Here is a 14,516-nt window from a genome sequence, read left to right on the forward strand (position 1 = left end):
GCCTGAACAAGAGGGAAAATGGAAAACAATTGAGAAATGGCATAATTTGGAAAGGAAACAGTGGTTAGGAGAGGAGGAGGCTGATGGGACCCCGTCAGAAGAGAGCGAGAAAGGAGATGACTCAGGAGACGATGACTCGGGAGGATTATCTGACGAAAATCCAGAGAGTCTGGAGAAGGTGATGAATCTACGGACCCGACGGGGACGATTTCGTGGAAATAACATTTGAAATACCTTACAAGGAAAGCCAGGCACGGTTAAATAAGGAAATATTATATTGGGACGCAGTGTGGGATAGATGGACCATCAGAAAACAATTGATAAAAGAGGGAAGGGATTTGCCGAAAGTAATTGACTCGTTAAGTGAACGGGCAAGGGAAGCAGCGAGGTACGATCCGCGATGGGACTATAGGGACCATGAACGGAAACATCAGCCCGGGTCATATATGAGGTATAAAAGTCCTGAATCACCGAGAGGACGCCTCTATTTTCCTGCGCCCGTGCACCTTAACTGGTTTCACGTCTTGGAAAGGAAAGAAAGCTTCTCCAGCGAAGTTTCTTCAGTTAATTAACCCACGTTAATGGATTCAGGGATCAAAAAAGCACATACAATACAGAGCACCCGCGGCGGTGGAACAAAAAGTCAAAAGCGCGCGCGGTAAATAATCAGGGAAAAAGCATAGTATAACCCTAAAAAGCTAACAAGTTATAAAAGGAAAATAAAACAAAAATGAAGAAGGGATGGGCTTCGAGAGTCTGGAAGCGTGCGGTCGGCTGTTGCACACGGGCAAGGAGAGGCTGGAAGAACTGGCGATCTGATCAGCGGAGGAGCAGACAGGGTGAAGAGTTCCCCCTTGAAGAAATGGCTGAAATGATCGTCAATGACCCGCCAACACCCGAACAGGTACAACGAGTAACCGGCAGACCGCCAGTAGTGGAATGCCCGGATTTTACATATCGGTATGCAGTACGGGATGTGATGGCAGTACATGGTCTATCCGAAGGACTTGCTATGATCCACATAGACGACTACATAGCCAACGGACAGGACTGGAGGGAAGCGTGTCAGATACACACCAGAAATATATGGGTGTAATAATAAAAATGTTGTATTTGGACTCGGAAGAAAGGTATAAAATGACTTAGAATGATCCCACAGCACCAGAAAGACCCCCTGAAAGCGGACAAGACTAGTCTACAAAGCATGAAGACTACTCTATACACGACGATCGCAGTAATCCTGGGCCTGATCATAGCGTTAGCAGGCTGGCGCTACGGATTAACACCCAAAAAGGACAAGGAACCGGAACCGGAGAGCCCATTAACGTCCGACGGAGAAGAACCAGAGGCGGTTCATAGGAATATGGAGTATCGAGAGAAATCAAGCTCTCAGGAATCGTTGGGGGACCGGTATCTACTCAAGAACCAAGGGAGGAAGCCAACGGGCAGGCAAATCTACGTATCCCGCAACCCTTCTTACCCCTACTAAACCAACGGAAGGAGGAAGAGGAGTAACATCCCCTTTATTGCCTTTCCGGGGGCAGGAAAAGGTACGGATCCGAAAATGGCTGTCCCAGTATGGCAAACGCTGATAGCCGAGACTATGAACACAGCCGATCGATAAATTCCCGGACTCCGTGCGTAGATCCCAATGTACTCTAGCGTTAAAGTAAACAAAACCAGGGATAAGGTAGAGACAAGTAATGTCTCATCGGCCCAGAAACAATTGAGTAGCAATCGGGGGATACACGAGTAAGACACAAGGAATCGATCAAAGAGGGCGCAAGATCCAAATAAATGGAAAACCCGAAGATGACTTGCCAGTGAGACAAGCCATGAAGTCAGCAGGGAGAGGAGTCATGGGAAAATCGGAGAACCCCAGTAACGGCGGCGATCTAAGATCGGAGTGCGCGCCCAAAGGGAAAAGCCGAAGGAGGATTTGGTCTAAGGGAACAGCCAGGAGAATTGAGACGTTGAGCTATGATATTGAAGACCAAACCAGAGCAGATATCATAAAGGTCGAGTAGAAAGGAACAGGGAAGTGGAACGGAGAGACGAGGCTGCGGATGGACTGCCTCGCGGTCATTGGAAAGATGGGGGGGACAAGACACAATCCACGAAGGGAAAGCTCAGAACCCCAGAGTACCAATGGAGGATGGAGTATACAGAAGCAAAAATATATAAAAATCAGAGGAGGACGAAGACAACTTAGCTAGAGTCCCGCCCCCTCAGAATAATCCGAACTAGCTTATATCTGAATATGTCTACTGTCCAGACCGCCAAATCGCCAGTCTCCCTAGTCAAGCGAGGTCAGATGGAAGGTTGGATTCCAAATCACGTCGTAGCAGCAGGAGCAATCACAACCTTGGGAAAGGTGACAATCCCGGAAACAGATGAAATGTCCACTAGTGCTGATAGCCACGGATCGGACTCCGAGCTTGAATACTTGATTGAAAGGGTGAGGAATAACCTTAACCAGCGACAAACGGCGGACAGGGTATTATTGGAAAGGACGGGGGGAATTCTGGAAGAGTCCCGCCTACAATCCGATAGTAAGCACGTGAAGACAAAGACAGAGGAAGTTAAGATAACCCAGATAGCCGCTGTAGATACGGATTCAGAAGATTTACAGGACGCGGAATTACAGTATCCCGAAAGTAGTATTGCAGAGTATGCATATAACTGGACGGACCCCCCCATTAACCAAGTGGCGTCGGTACCCCATAATTCACCGGAACCCACCTGGGGACCTACCCGATCTTCTTATATACCCCGCGTTGGAACCACGGCATCCCCAGCATTCGCCAAACTACTTAAAGAAAAGATGCGCACAGACTACGACCAAGGTTACCCCAAGGGCGTCAAGTTCGTAAGCGTCTTACTCAACAAACACCTAACACAATTGGAACGAGACTTAGACAAAACGTGGAGGACTACTCAAGAATGCACGTCGCTAATTCAAGATGAGATCGCGCTTCGAGAAAATCCGCGCAGAATGGGAACTTTATTCAAGTTGCACGAGACAAGGCCGTTGGTACGAGACCTGGAAGAAGTCATAGAATTGGTAATAGGAAGGATTACGTTGGAAGCTGCTATCTGCAACGACCATGGAACGGTAGATTACATCGACAACAATCTACGTCAAGCATGGGGACAACTTCATCATTTTCTCCATCTATCCCTCGAACATCTAACTATACCCCGCAAGGAACGGCCTCTCGAATTTTACCACGTTTTCCAAACATTCGTATACGAGAAGCTCCGAGAGTTCGATCCCGAAACTATGGAGGAGTTGCAAGTAGCCATGGAAATGTACCGATCGGACCAAGACGTGTTGTTTGCCGACGAAACCTGGCCGGTTGAGCGAAGGGAAAGATATTGGAGGTAGCTATGAGATGGCTTGATGTGAAAACACACTCTCTCCCAATCACACTACCGCCCAATCAACCCCGAATTATCTTCCGAATACATTCTTTGTACTACCACTAGGACTGAATATGAAACACTTTCGCGAAAAGATTGAGACGAGACTTAAAGCAACCTTATGCAAATATCCAATAAACAATCTTAAGAAAACATGATAAAAAAAAAAAAAAAAAAGATAAGAGAAACAAAGTGATTAAAAAGGGGATTGCAAGGGACTGCAATAGACCCGCTGTGCCTGTTTGTAGGAGAAATAACGGCCACACTATGGAAACCCATTATGAAAATATGCCAGATAAATCACAAAACCTCATACGACAAGTAGATATGAGAACATAGAAGGACCTGAATTTTACGAATTTTACGAATTTTTACGAATTATTACGACTATACACGATAAATCGAAAGAAAGAAAAATAACAAAAATACTTCAAGCTTACCATCAACGAGACGGAATTCTCGGGGGAATTTATAGCAAATATTAAACCAAGAATTAGGACAATCGACCAAGATTTGACTATAAAAATAATCAGAGAACCTCCACGGAAACTACTTTCCACGTCCGCACACATAGCAAGGATGGAAGTACCACGGAACAAAGATTCCTCAGGAACTAATGCAAAAGTCAAAGTCGTGTTTATAATAGAAATGTAGATGTCACCAAACGGAACCAATGAGAGTAATTATAGGGAAACTACCATAAACGACGGAGATATGACTAAAACTCCTGCAAAACGAGGACAATGTCTAAAAAGCAAGCGCGAAGATTAACTAGTAACGACCGAGACAAGCTTGATAGCCCATTAGAAAGGAAAGGATCTACTCTTAATCCTCCCAAATTTCCATAATAAAAGGATCATGCGTTAATGAGAAATCCAATAACGGGAATAGCGACATCAAAAGTCCGAGCTCAGGGACAAGACGATGATTGCGTAGGATCCATAATTAAAACATACAACGAAATTTACACGGAAATTATGAAAAATAGGAAACTATAGTTATGCAAATTCTCAGCCCAAACGGTCCAGCCGTTGTGAAGTTATACCCATGGCGGGAATATAGGAATCCGCATCATGTGTAATGACACGTGAGGGTGGCGATGCGCAGGGAACCGGCCGTCGGAACCGAGATCCGCACTTCGGCAGATCGCGAAGACCAATTTCCGTCCAAATAAGGAAGAGCCCGGTCAAAACAAAGCACGAAAGGTGCAAAACAACCTTAGATCATGAGGGAAAAATCTGAAATAAATCACAGAAGCCCATATGAAAGAAATAAACACCCGCGCATATCATAAATCCCGAACAACTAAACGAAAACGGCTCCCGCATACGAACAACTATGGGAACGACGCACGTGATTACCGAATGTGCGCGCGAAACTTTGCTAACTCAACGAATACAGGGAAATAGGACACAACCTTAGTACCATTGGAAAGGTGGGAATAAATGAAAATTTATGATACCAAGAACGTGAGAAAACATCCAGAAATGAATGAGATACAAGGACATGAAGTTAGAAACCTGAAAACACGCGGGAAGACAGCTTCAAGAGGTCTAGAGCCCTAAATAAAATACATAAAAATATGATATCTTCGAGGACGACCTACTATAACAACGAACAATACATATGGAGGATTAGGATGTGATAATACAAAAGGGAATCAGGGAATATGAACGAAATTCACGAAAACTACTAAACTACGACGGACCATGGCGGGAATTTTAGGGAACGATGTTCTAATGAAGTAGAGAGCTATAACACATTCGTTTGAGTAATTCTTGATTACTAGCAACTTTTTCTTTCAGTTTTAAACCTGAATAATTCACTCATTTATCATTTCAGTCTCATTTTAACTAAAATGTCACTAAATAAAATTGGAATAAATCAGCTGAAGGTCTCAGCACAGTCGCACGCATAGTAATGCGAGGTTTGAATTCAGTATGACCGAGTCATAGCGAACTTAATGGGAAATATGGGGAATTTGAAATAGGGAACTGCGGCAAATGCGGCGCAGACAAATTCTAATTAACCATTAAAATAGCTTAGGCGAGGAAGGACAATAAGGATTCCAGGCGCAGTCTGACCGCAGTAGACCGCAGTTCAGCGCAGCAAAGCGCAGCGGAACTATAGCGTGAAAATTTCACTTTTTATTCAGTTTGAGAAAAATACACTGTAAATAAATCCTGTAAATAGAAGGTAGAGCGTGAAAAAGGAAGGCGACCCAAGGAGTATAAAAGGGAGACCCTTTCTGCGACCTTTCGCCCCCCTCAGAGAAGTAAGAAAATAGAGTATTATTTTTCTCAAGCATTTCTGGTTGTCACTCCAGTGCGAAAAAGTGATATACAGTTAAGATTGCCACTGTAGTAAAAGGCAGCAATTAAGGAGAGAAATATTAAGTAGATATTTCAACAGGAGAGCTGGTTAACACTCCAGATTTCAAAGTGTAAACACAAAACAGTTATTTTGCTACTGTTAAAACAAGCAATAAAATAAAGACAAAAATAAAACGAACTCAAGGGACACTCCAGACACCATCCAAATTCATTAACTGAATAGAATCTTTGAAACTTCACCAAGTAGAAGATTAAATTCAAGTTTAAATCCAAATTAAACAACGCTACACAAAATTACACCTAGACAAATTAATAAATTTCAATAAAGAAACAGCTCCGCAGGGCTCGGTTTATCTGTAAGTCAATTCCCAGGAACTTTAAAACTAACCCATAAAAATAGAATTAGCCAAAACACTCGGATTGGTACTATATTTACAATAAACAACACTAGTACACTTCCCCATCCTAACTAGAGAACCAGGGAACAGCTTGGTGGTGGTCTCGTTTGAACCTCCCAACTGACCTTCCTTCGTTCTCTCCTTCAGCGCTGCTAGGTCGTTCAACGACAATCAAAAGAGGGGTTGTGGAGAGGTGGCGGGAAGTGGTTAGACGGCGATGGGCGGCGAGCGGAGTGTGCGGGGAGTGTTCGGGCGTGGGAGAGGGTCAGGGAGGAGGTCGTCTGGCCCCGGGGAACGCCGGGTCATGACAAAGTTACTAGGTACATTGTATATAAGGAGGGGTCCGGAATCAAAAGGAACAAGGGTAGGACAAAAGGAGACAAAGGGAGATGGAAAGAGGAACAACACCGAGGGTCAAGTGTTTGACTCAATGGTGTTTCCCAAAGGAGGAATGAAGGGCCAAGGCCCAAGAAGGAAGGAAGGAGGATGGGAGTCGGGAATGGCTAGCTGACTGAATAGAAGGAAGCAGCAGCCCAAATAGGAATGAGGGAGAATAGCAGAATTGAAATGGACAATGCAATAGTTGCAAGGTCCGGAGTAAGTCCGGAAAGTCCGAACTCGGAGGTTAAACTCCGGAATATTGGCAAACGTAATTAAATGGAATGAGCTAACCAATACAATGGGTATAAGCGGAGGTGGGGTCAAAGTCCGAGGTCGGAGCTAAGACCGGAGGTTCCGGAGACAGAGACGCAAATGGGATTCCGGAGCGGAGGTCCGGAGTCGGGAGCATAGGTGTTGCATACTCGTCTGGAAGGTGTCAAGGTTGGGGTCGGACCCGGAATGTTCCGGAGTCGGACCGAAGGTGGTGTTGGAGCCGGAGGCGGGATAACCTCTTGAGAGTCGGCAAGGAGAAGGTGATGGAAGGGAAGTAGGACTCCGGAAGTCGGAGTTCGGAGTTCCGGGAGCCCGGAGCAGAGGTCGGGATTGTATGGATATGACACCTGAACTCTGAACCAGAACATCCAACAACATTGCCCTAATCCAATCTGCCCTCGAGAACATGAACAATGGTTCTCCTTCCCAGGACAGGATATGGCAAAACCTAAGCAGAAACAAAAGAGACACACCACCTGAAATCAGGAACTTCCTGTGAAAATTAACTCACAATTGCCTCAAAATAGGTGGCTACTGGAAGAAAATCCCAGGATATGAACAGCGCAGCGAATGTGAGCACTGCCAACAAACCGACTCAATCTCCCATATCCTATTCGAGTGCCCCCAGAACCATGGGGAGAGACTATGGACAATCACCAAAGCAATATGCAACCAAAGAAAGATTCCCTGGCCCATGAACCTCAACATCTCGTACATCATGGCTGCCCCGATCATCGAGATCAAAGCCGCTAGCAGCCAATCAAAAGTTGGTGAGACAAGACTTTTCCGCATCGTAGTCCTAGAGTGCACATGGCAACTATGGAAAGCCAGATGCCGCAGGGTGATGAACCCCGATCGCCCCCAAACCACCTATAAGGAAGTTATGAATGCCCTAAAAGCCGGCCTTAACGACAAGCTCCACCAGGACATAGCCCTATGTCAGGAACGTGTCAGACGCGTATCCAGGTGACCTGCAAGGCATGCGAAGTCATCTGGACTTGTAAGGTCGGAGGGGTGGGACTTTAGCTTCAGTGACTCAGGTGGAGCGCTGCGCTTCGTTCTTACATTGGTGTCCCAATTTCAGACAGAAGCCTTACGATGAGGAGAGGAGTCTAGAGGGGGAATCCAAGTCGATATATGAACTGAGGTACATCCGGTGTAACCTACACGCATTATAAACACAAGTAACTAAATAGGACCGGCCTGGAAGGAGTGGCGGATCAAGCACGATATTAATGAATGAAGAAAGAAACAAATAGTTAATATCGGCAAACTTGGTCAACAAAAGGCAAGCAAGGAACAAAAGGAGGAACAATAGTCCGCAAGTGGACAAAAGAGAAAAGGCCATCCGGCCGTCTAGCAAGCTGTCCGGCTGGCAGGCAGACAACAACGAAGTGGGCAACCTAGGTTGGAAGGTATGCATGCGGGGGAGGAAGTGCAGATGAGGGTGATGGGTGGACGGATGGATGGACGGATGGATGGACGGATGATGATGATAGCGGGTGGGACGGGCCAAGTGGCACTAGGACGCATTGACAGAAGTGACAGATATGTCGGGTCGTGACAGTATCCCCTTCTTAGGGCCGACGCCCCTGGAGGCCCAATTGGTGCACGTGGGAATCGTTCGGCCAATTCCGAATTTTGAATCTGCATGTGAAATCAAACATCCTTTGATCAAGTCCAGTCATTACCCAACAAACTTACTCAATACCCCACCCTCATGTCCAAGATTCTCGAGCTCCACAACATCGCATCCTGGGAGGAGGAGGACATCCAGGAGGCGACGGACGACGAGCCTGCCATGATGCAGGCGAAGCTGAATGAGCGGGTGAGGTGCAAGGCAGTCAAGAAAGCGGCCAAGGCAGCTAGGCGGGTGGCTGAAGAAAAGAAAAGGCGTGAGGAAGAGGAGGCCAGGGAGCGGGAGCCAGAGGCGAAGCACCAGCAGGCGTGGGTGGCTGGGTCATCCAAAGGCAAGGTGAGTAGCCAGCATCCTTAAACACTTACTGCCATGCGATCTCTGAGGCTAACACAAGTATTTTTTTGTTTGTTTTTTTAGTGCAAGGCCTCAGTCGACCCTCCACAGGCCGCAAGGGAAAAGCCCCCCTGTGGTCGTTGTATCAAGTCCCAGCGGGTCTGCAAGCGGGGCAGGTACCAGGCATGCACAAACTGCATGCACGCCAGGGCCAAATGCGACCTGGTTACGATTCGGGTGGGGACTGCAACGCCCTCGCAGCAGAAGAAACCGCGGGTGATCTCACCCAAGGCACCAGCACAAGCGTCTGAGGATGAGGGAGAGGATACGGAGGATGAGGATGATTGGGACAAGGATGAGGGTGACATGGAGAAGTGGGGTGAGGCGATCGTTGACGCCCTCAAGGAGCTGACTGACACTGTGAGGCAGTTGCCCAGCGAGGTCACCAAGATTAAGGAGAGGTCGAGGAAGAAGAAGGAGAAATCGGACAGTGGGGGAGTGGGTGACCCGCCCACGTATACTTCCCGTGGTGTGGCCGCGTCGCCCTGATTTTTCATCATTTTTTTTTTGTATATACCTCCATTTGTGCCATACCCTAGTCAAACATGGCCAGTTGACATGTGAGCACTCTAGGAAAAGTGAGGGCCCGGCTTGTCAGGATACAGCACGTGGAAGTCAGAAACCAAGTCAGAGGCATGGCCAAGCTCTGTGGCCAGCAACCAAGAAGTCTCCTCGTCTGTCCCATCAGACCTGAGCCAACGTACCAGGTACAGTAACTTACAGTTACGACGCCTACAACCCAACTTTGAATCTAGTATTTCAGCAATCTCATACTCAGGTTCACCATCAATCTCAACAGGCGGAGGCAGAGGTTGTATGTGGTTGGGAATGGTGTTGGGGACAGCCGGTTCGAGTTGGGACACATGAAAGACCGGGTGCACGGCTCTCATAGTCTCAGGAAGGCAGATGGTGTGGGAGTGGGTTCCTGGCACAGCAATGATCTCGAAGGGCCCGAGATTCTTTTCTGAGAGTTTCTTCGAGGGTCGGGTGGATCTAAAATACTTAGCCTTAACAAAGACCAATGTACCAACCTCGAAGTCGGGTGCGGGTGAGCGTCTAGCGTCCGCAGGGCCCTGATATCGTCATTGCACTGAGGACATTTCCTCACATAGGAACTGATGTAAAGAATCGAGATCAACTGAGTACTCTTGAGTGCGTACTGAAGTCAAGTCTCGTTCCGGATGGACAGAGAGGGTCGGATGGTATCCCTTGTTGGCAAAGAACGGGGAGACGCCAGTAGTAGCATTGGGGGCATTGTTGTACGCGAACTCAGCCAGGGGCAATAACTCAGCCCAATTATCCTGCTGGTAGTTGCAATACACCCGAAGATACTGTTCTAACGTCTGGTTCATCCGCTCGGTCTGACCATCCCCTTCTGGGTGATAACTGAAGTGAAGGTGGATGTCAAGAGCCTTACCTAGAGAGCAGAAGAAATGGGATACAAACTCGGATCCTCGATCCAACGTGATGTGAGAGGGTACACCGTGTTTCGAGAATACATGGAGGAGGAACAGCTTGGCGAGACCGGGCACATCAATGGTATCGTGCATAGGAATAAAGACACACTGCTTAGAAAGATGGTCAATGACTACCAGGATGGCCATGAAGCCAGAGGATGGGGGAAGCTGTTCAATGAAGAAGTCCATGGATATCGAGTTCCATGGGCGACCAGGGACGGGGAGTTGTTTTAGCAAGCCATAGGGCTTGTGACAAGGGACCTTGGCCTGGGCGCAGGCAGTACAGGACGAGATGTAGTCCTTAACAAATGAATGGATACCCGGCCAAGTGTACTCTCAATGGACCAGATCCAACGTGCAGTTCTGACCAAAGTGTCCAGAGAGTGGATGGTCATGCTTGTATCTCAAGATCCTGAGATGAAGATTGTTTGCATCCGGTACGTAGATGGGCTTATCGAGCCTTAACAGGCCGTCTGCATCTAGGGACCAATGAGAGTCTGCAGGGATAGGATCAGAGAGATATTCGGCAATAGAGGGGTCAGATGGCAGGGTGGTGAGAATGTCCTTGTGGATAGCTTCGACGTCAACCATAGAGCTGGCCCGGAGGACTGGGGTGGCTAAACAGGTGACTCGTAGGGAGGCCGAGAGCTGTTCTGCGGTAAAGACAGGGCGAAAATTCTGCAGATTGACGTGGGCATAGTCCCTATCCCCTTCTTTGGGGTAGACGTCCCAGCGTCTAGTCAATGCATCAGGCTTCACACCAAGTCTTCCCAGATGAAAACGGACAACCATGTTAAACTGCGAGAGAAACTCTGACCAGCGCACCTGCCTGCGGGTCAAGAGTTTGGTAGTGGTGAAATATTCCAAGTTCTTATGGTCCGTGACAACGTCAATAGGAGTGCCAGAGCCTTCAAGATAGTGTCACCAAGAGCGGAAGGCTTCAAAGATAGCCAGGAGCTCCTTATCATGGGTATCGTAGTTGAGTTCAGGCGCTGTCTGTCAGAGACCAGGGTCGAGACGAAGGAATGTCTCCGTAACGGAGGGCTTCGGCCTCAGCGACTTCTGCCAAGAGCGCTGTGCCTAGTGACACGTCCGTGCCCTAACTTACTGACTGGCAATTAGAACCTAGGGGGTAACTCTAGTTGATTTTTCTACTGGGGCGTAACCTATGTACAAGTGGGATATATATATGGTTACAGCGGGGATGGGTCCGCAATTGGCGGAGCCGAACAGAGCGGAGCTAACGGGGTTTAAGCATTAGCCGACTGAATATTACCGACGAGTCGGTTCGCGGGGTTAGCGGAAAGGCAGGCGTTAACCCAGAAACGGAAAGGAGGGATAGGCCCGAAGGTGGGCTCTGCAGGGCAGGCGAGTGTATTACCCAGCAGAGGCGGGGGTGCGCTAGCGGACGTCGGAGCTGTCCGGAAGTCTTCGGGGCTCCATACTTAGGGAGGCGTAGGTAATAAATTGAAATGAGGGGGTGGTGACCATCGAGGGACGCCGAGAGGATTGCGGGATACGGGGGCTCCGAGGTTAGTGAGGGAGGAGCGGAGTTGGATCGGAGGGATCGGAGGGAACGGAAGTCGATGGCCGGGGATGGATATGACACTGTCAGTGTTCTCGAGCGAAAAGCAACCGGGCAAATCTCGTCATCCTCACAACGGATGGAGAGAATACCTGAGATTGCATAGTCGGACATGTCAGTTTCAACTATTAGCGGACGATCGGGCACCCAGTGAGTAAGGATGGGGGCGGATGTGATGGCTTCTTTGAGACAAAGGAAGGCGGAACGACACTCATCAGAGAAAGACCAAGCCACATTTTTATGGGTAAGTCTGGTCAGCGGAAGAACTATACTGGAATAATCATGGATGAAATGGCGATAGAAGTTTGCAAATCCCAAAAAGGACTGGATGTCCTTTACCTTATGGGGCTCAGGCCAATCCTGAATGGATTGAATCTTTTCGGGTGACATGGACAAACCAGTCGGCGAAAGGATGTAGCCCAAATACTCCGTAGTGTCAGTTGAGAATTCGCACTTCTGCAGATTGGCAAATAACCCATGCTTGTGTAGCCTACTCAGGACCTCCCGGATGTGATCCTCATGCTGAGTCTCATCTTCCAAATACACCAGGATATCATCCAAGTAGACTACCATGTGGGTGTCAAGCAGATGTCAGGGACTCGTCCGGGGTCAAGGGGGCCCAGGTGTAGCGTCCGGGGCTGAGAGCCTGGCGGGGGGCAGATCGGGAATGTGTACTGACAGGCCCAATGCGGGACAATGGTCCCTGGCCACTTAGACTGAAGTGGAAAGTTGTTATTGTCATTAAAGGAGGAATATTGTACTACTTACCTGAAGTGGAAAGTTGAGAAGAAGGCTACTTCTTCAGTTCCCACTTCAGGTTCGTTTATATACATGCGGCTTAGATCACATGATGGGTGCCATGTCACCCTCACACACAGCCGTAACCACCTGGGTGTCTCCGTGGGAGATCCCGAGGGCATCCGGTGCAGGCACACATACTGGGCACAGCGGGAAGTCGTCTGAGGTGCCCGGGCCGGGTACATGGTGGGTGCGCTGCAGATGGGTCAATGGTACATTGATACAAAGAAGGTCATCCATGTAGAATAAAGAGAGAATAAGGAAGAAGTAAGATAGGGAGAAAGTGAGGAAGGAAGAATAAGGAGGGAAGAAGGGAAAGGGGGAGGAGGTAGGGAAGGGTGGACAGTGGGGTACTGGGTCAGGTTGGGCCAGGTGGAGCCGGGTCAGGCGGGTGTGCCCTGACAGCAGATCAGTGTCAGGGCACACCCGCCTGACCCGGGTCCACCCGGACCCACCCGGCCACACCACACCCGCTCCCCGCTGTCCAACCCTCTCCCTCCTCCTTCCTCTGTCTCTCCTCCCCTTTTCCTTTTCTCTCTTTCTTCCCCTTTTCTTTATCTCATTCCTCTCATCTTCCTTTTCTTGTTTATTTCCTTCTATCTACACGGACCACCTTCCTTTGTATCAATGTACTATTGACCCGTCCGGCCCACACGCCCCGGACGGCTCCCCGCTGTGCCCAACACGCGCGCATGCAGCGGACGCTCTCGGGATCCCCCACGGGGATACCCAGATGCCTGCGGCTGCCTCCGAGGGTGACGTGGCACTCATCATGTGACTCAAGCCGCATGTACATAAATGTACCTGAAGTGGGAACCGAAGAAGTAACCTTCTTCTCACATTCTCCACTTCAGGTAAGTAGTATAGTTTTCCTCTTTAATAATAATAACACATTCTCCACTTCAGTCTGAGTGGCCAGGGACCGCTGTCCCGGATCGGGCCTGCCAGTACGCACGCCCGCTCCACACCCCGCGACGGCCTCAGTGCCGGGCATTACCCCCGGGCCCTCTCGACCCCGGACGCGTCCCTGACAGCAGAAGAAGGTTTTAACCTTATTTCCCCCGCCTCACCCATCTCCCCAGCCATGGTGTCAGAAGAACAGTATGACGACCTGCTGGCCCGCTTCCAGGAGCTCCAAGCCATTGTGGAGAGCCAAACCCGCAACCACCCCCCACCCGCACCTGCACCCGCACCCACCCCTGCACCTGCGCCCGTACCCACACTCGCGCCCAGACCCAAACCACCGAAGGTCGCTGCCCCCACTCCCTTCTCAGGAGCCAGTGAAGACCTCGATCGTTTCAAAGCCGAGTGCGGGATCTACTTCCATGTCCGTGTAGCCGAGTTCCCTACCAAACTATCCCAGATCCTCTTCGTCCTCTCCTACATGAAGGGAGGACCCGCAGGGGCGTGGGCGACACAACGGACGATCACCCTGTTGACAGCCACCTCCCCCACCATAACCATGGACGAGTTCAACACGGAACTCGATGCCATGTTTCAAGACCCGAACCGGGAGGCCACAGCTCGGCAGAAGTTGGCAGTCATCCGCCAAGGGACTGACTCCGTGGATAAGGTCATCCAGGAGTTCGAGATATTGGGACCCGCCTCGAGGCTAGGAGATGTCGGGCTGGTCGACCGGTTTGAGCAAGCGATTAACTCGCAGCTCAGGGAGAGTATATACCGCCTCCGCCCCATGCCCACCACTTGGACTGAGTGGAAGCGCGAAGCCACGCTTCTGGACAACCAGTGGCGACGTTTCCAAGCCACCCAACCACGCGCACCCCCACCTAGACCCCCATTCCCACCAGCCCGACCTCCGCTGACCGTGACCCCATC

The 14,516-nt window shown here is 49.3% G+C and overlaps 1 protein-coding gene across 1 annotated transcript; it reads left to right on the forward strand.

Annotated features, from left to right (window-relative positions):
• Window positions 1–730: 730 nt before the first annotated feature.
• On the forward strand, window positions 731–1,096 carry EI90DRAFT_3022819 (uncharacterized protein; the record flags this gene model as incomplete). The annotated part of the gene is made up of 1 exon (XM_039057819.1): window positions 731–1,096. The coding sequence occupies one exon, from the start codon at window positions 731–733 to the stop codon at window positions 1,094–1,096; it is 366 nt and encodes a 121-aa protein (XP_038908180.1).
• Window positions 1,097–14,516: the final 13,420 nt, after the last annotated feature.

Source organism: Cantharellus anzutake (assembly GCF_015039405.1).
Source record: "Cantharellus anzutake strain C23 chromosome Unknown EI90scaffold_176, whole genome shotgun sequence".
Taxonomy (NCBI): domain Eukaryota; kingdom Fungi; phylum Basidiomycota; class Agaricomycetes; order Cantharellales; family Hydnaceae; genus Cantharellus; species Cantharellus anzutake.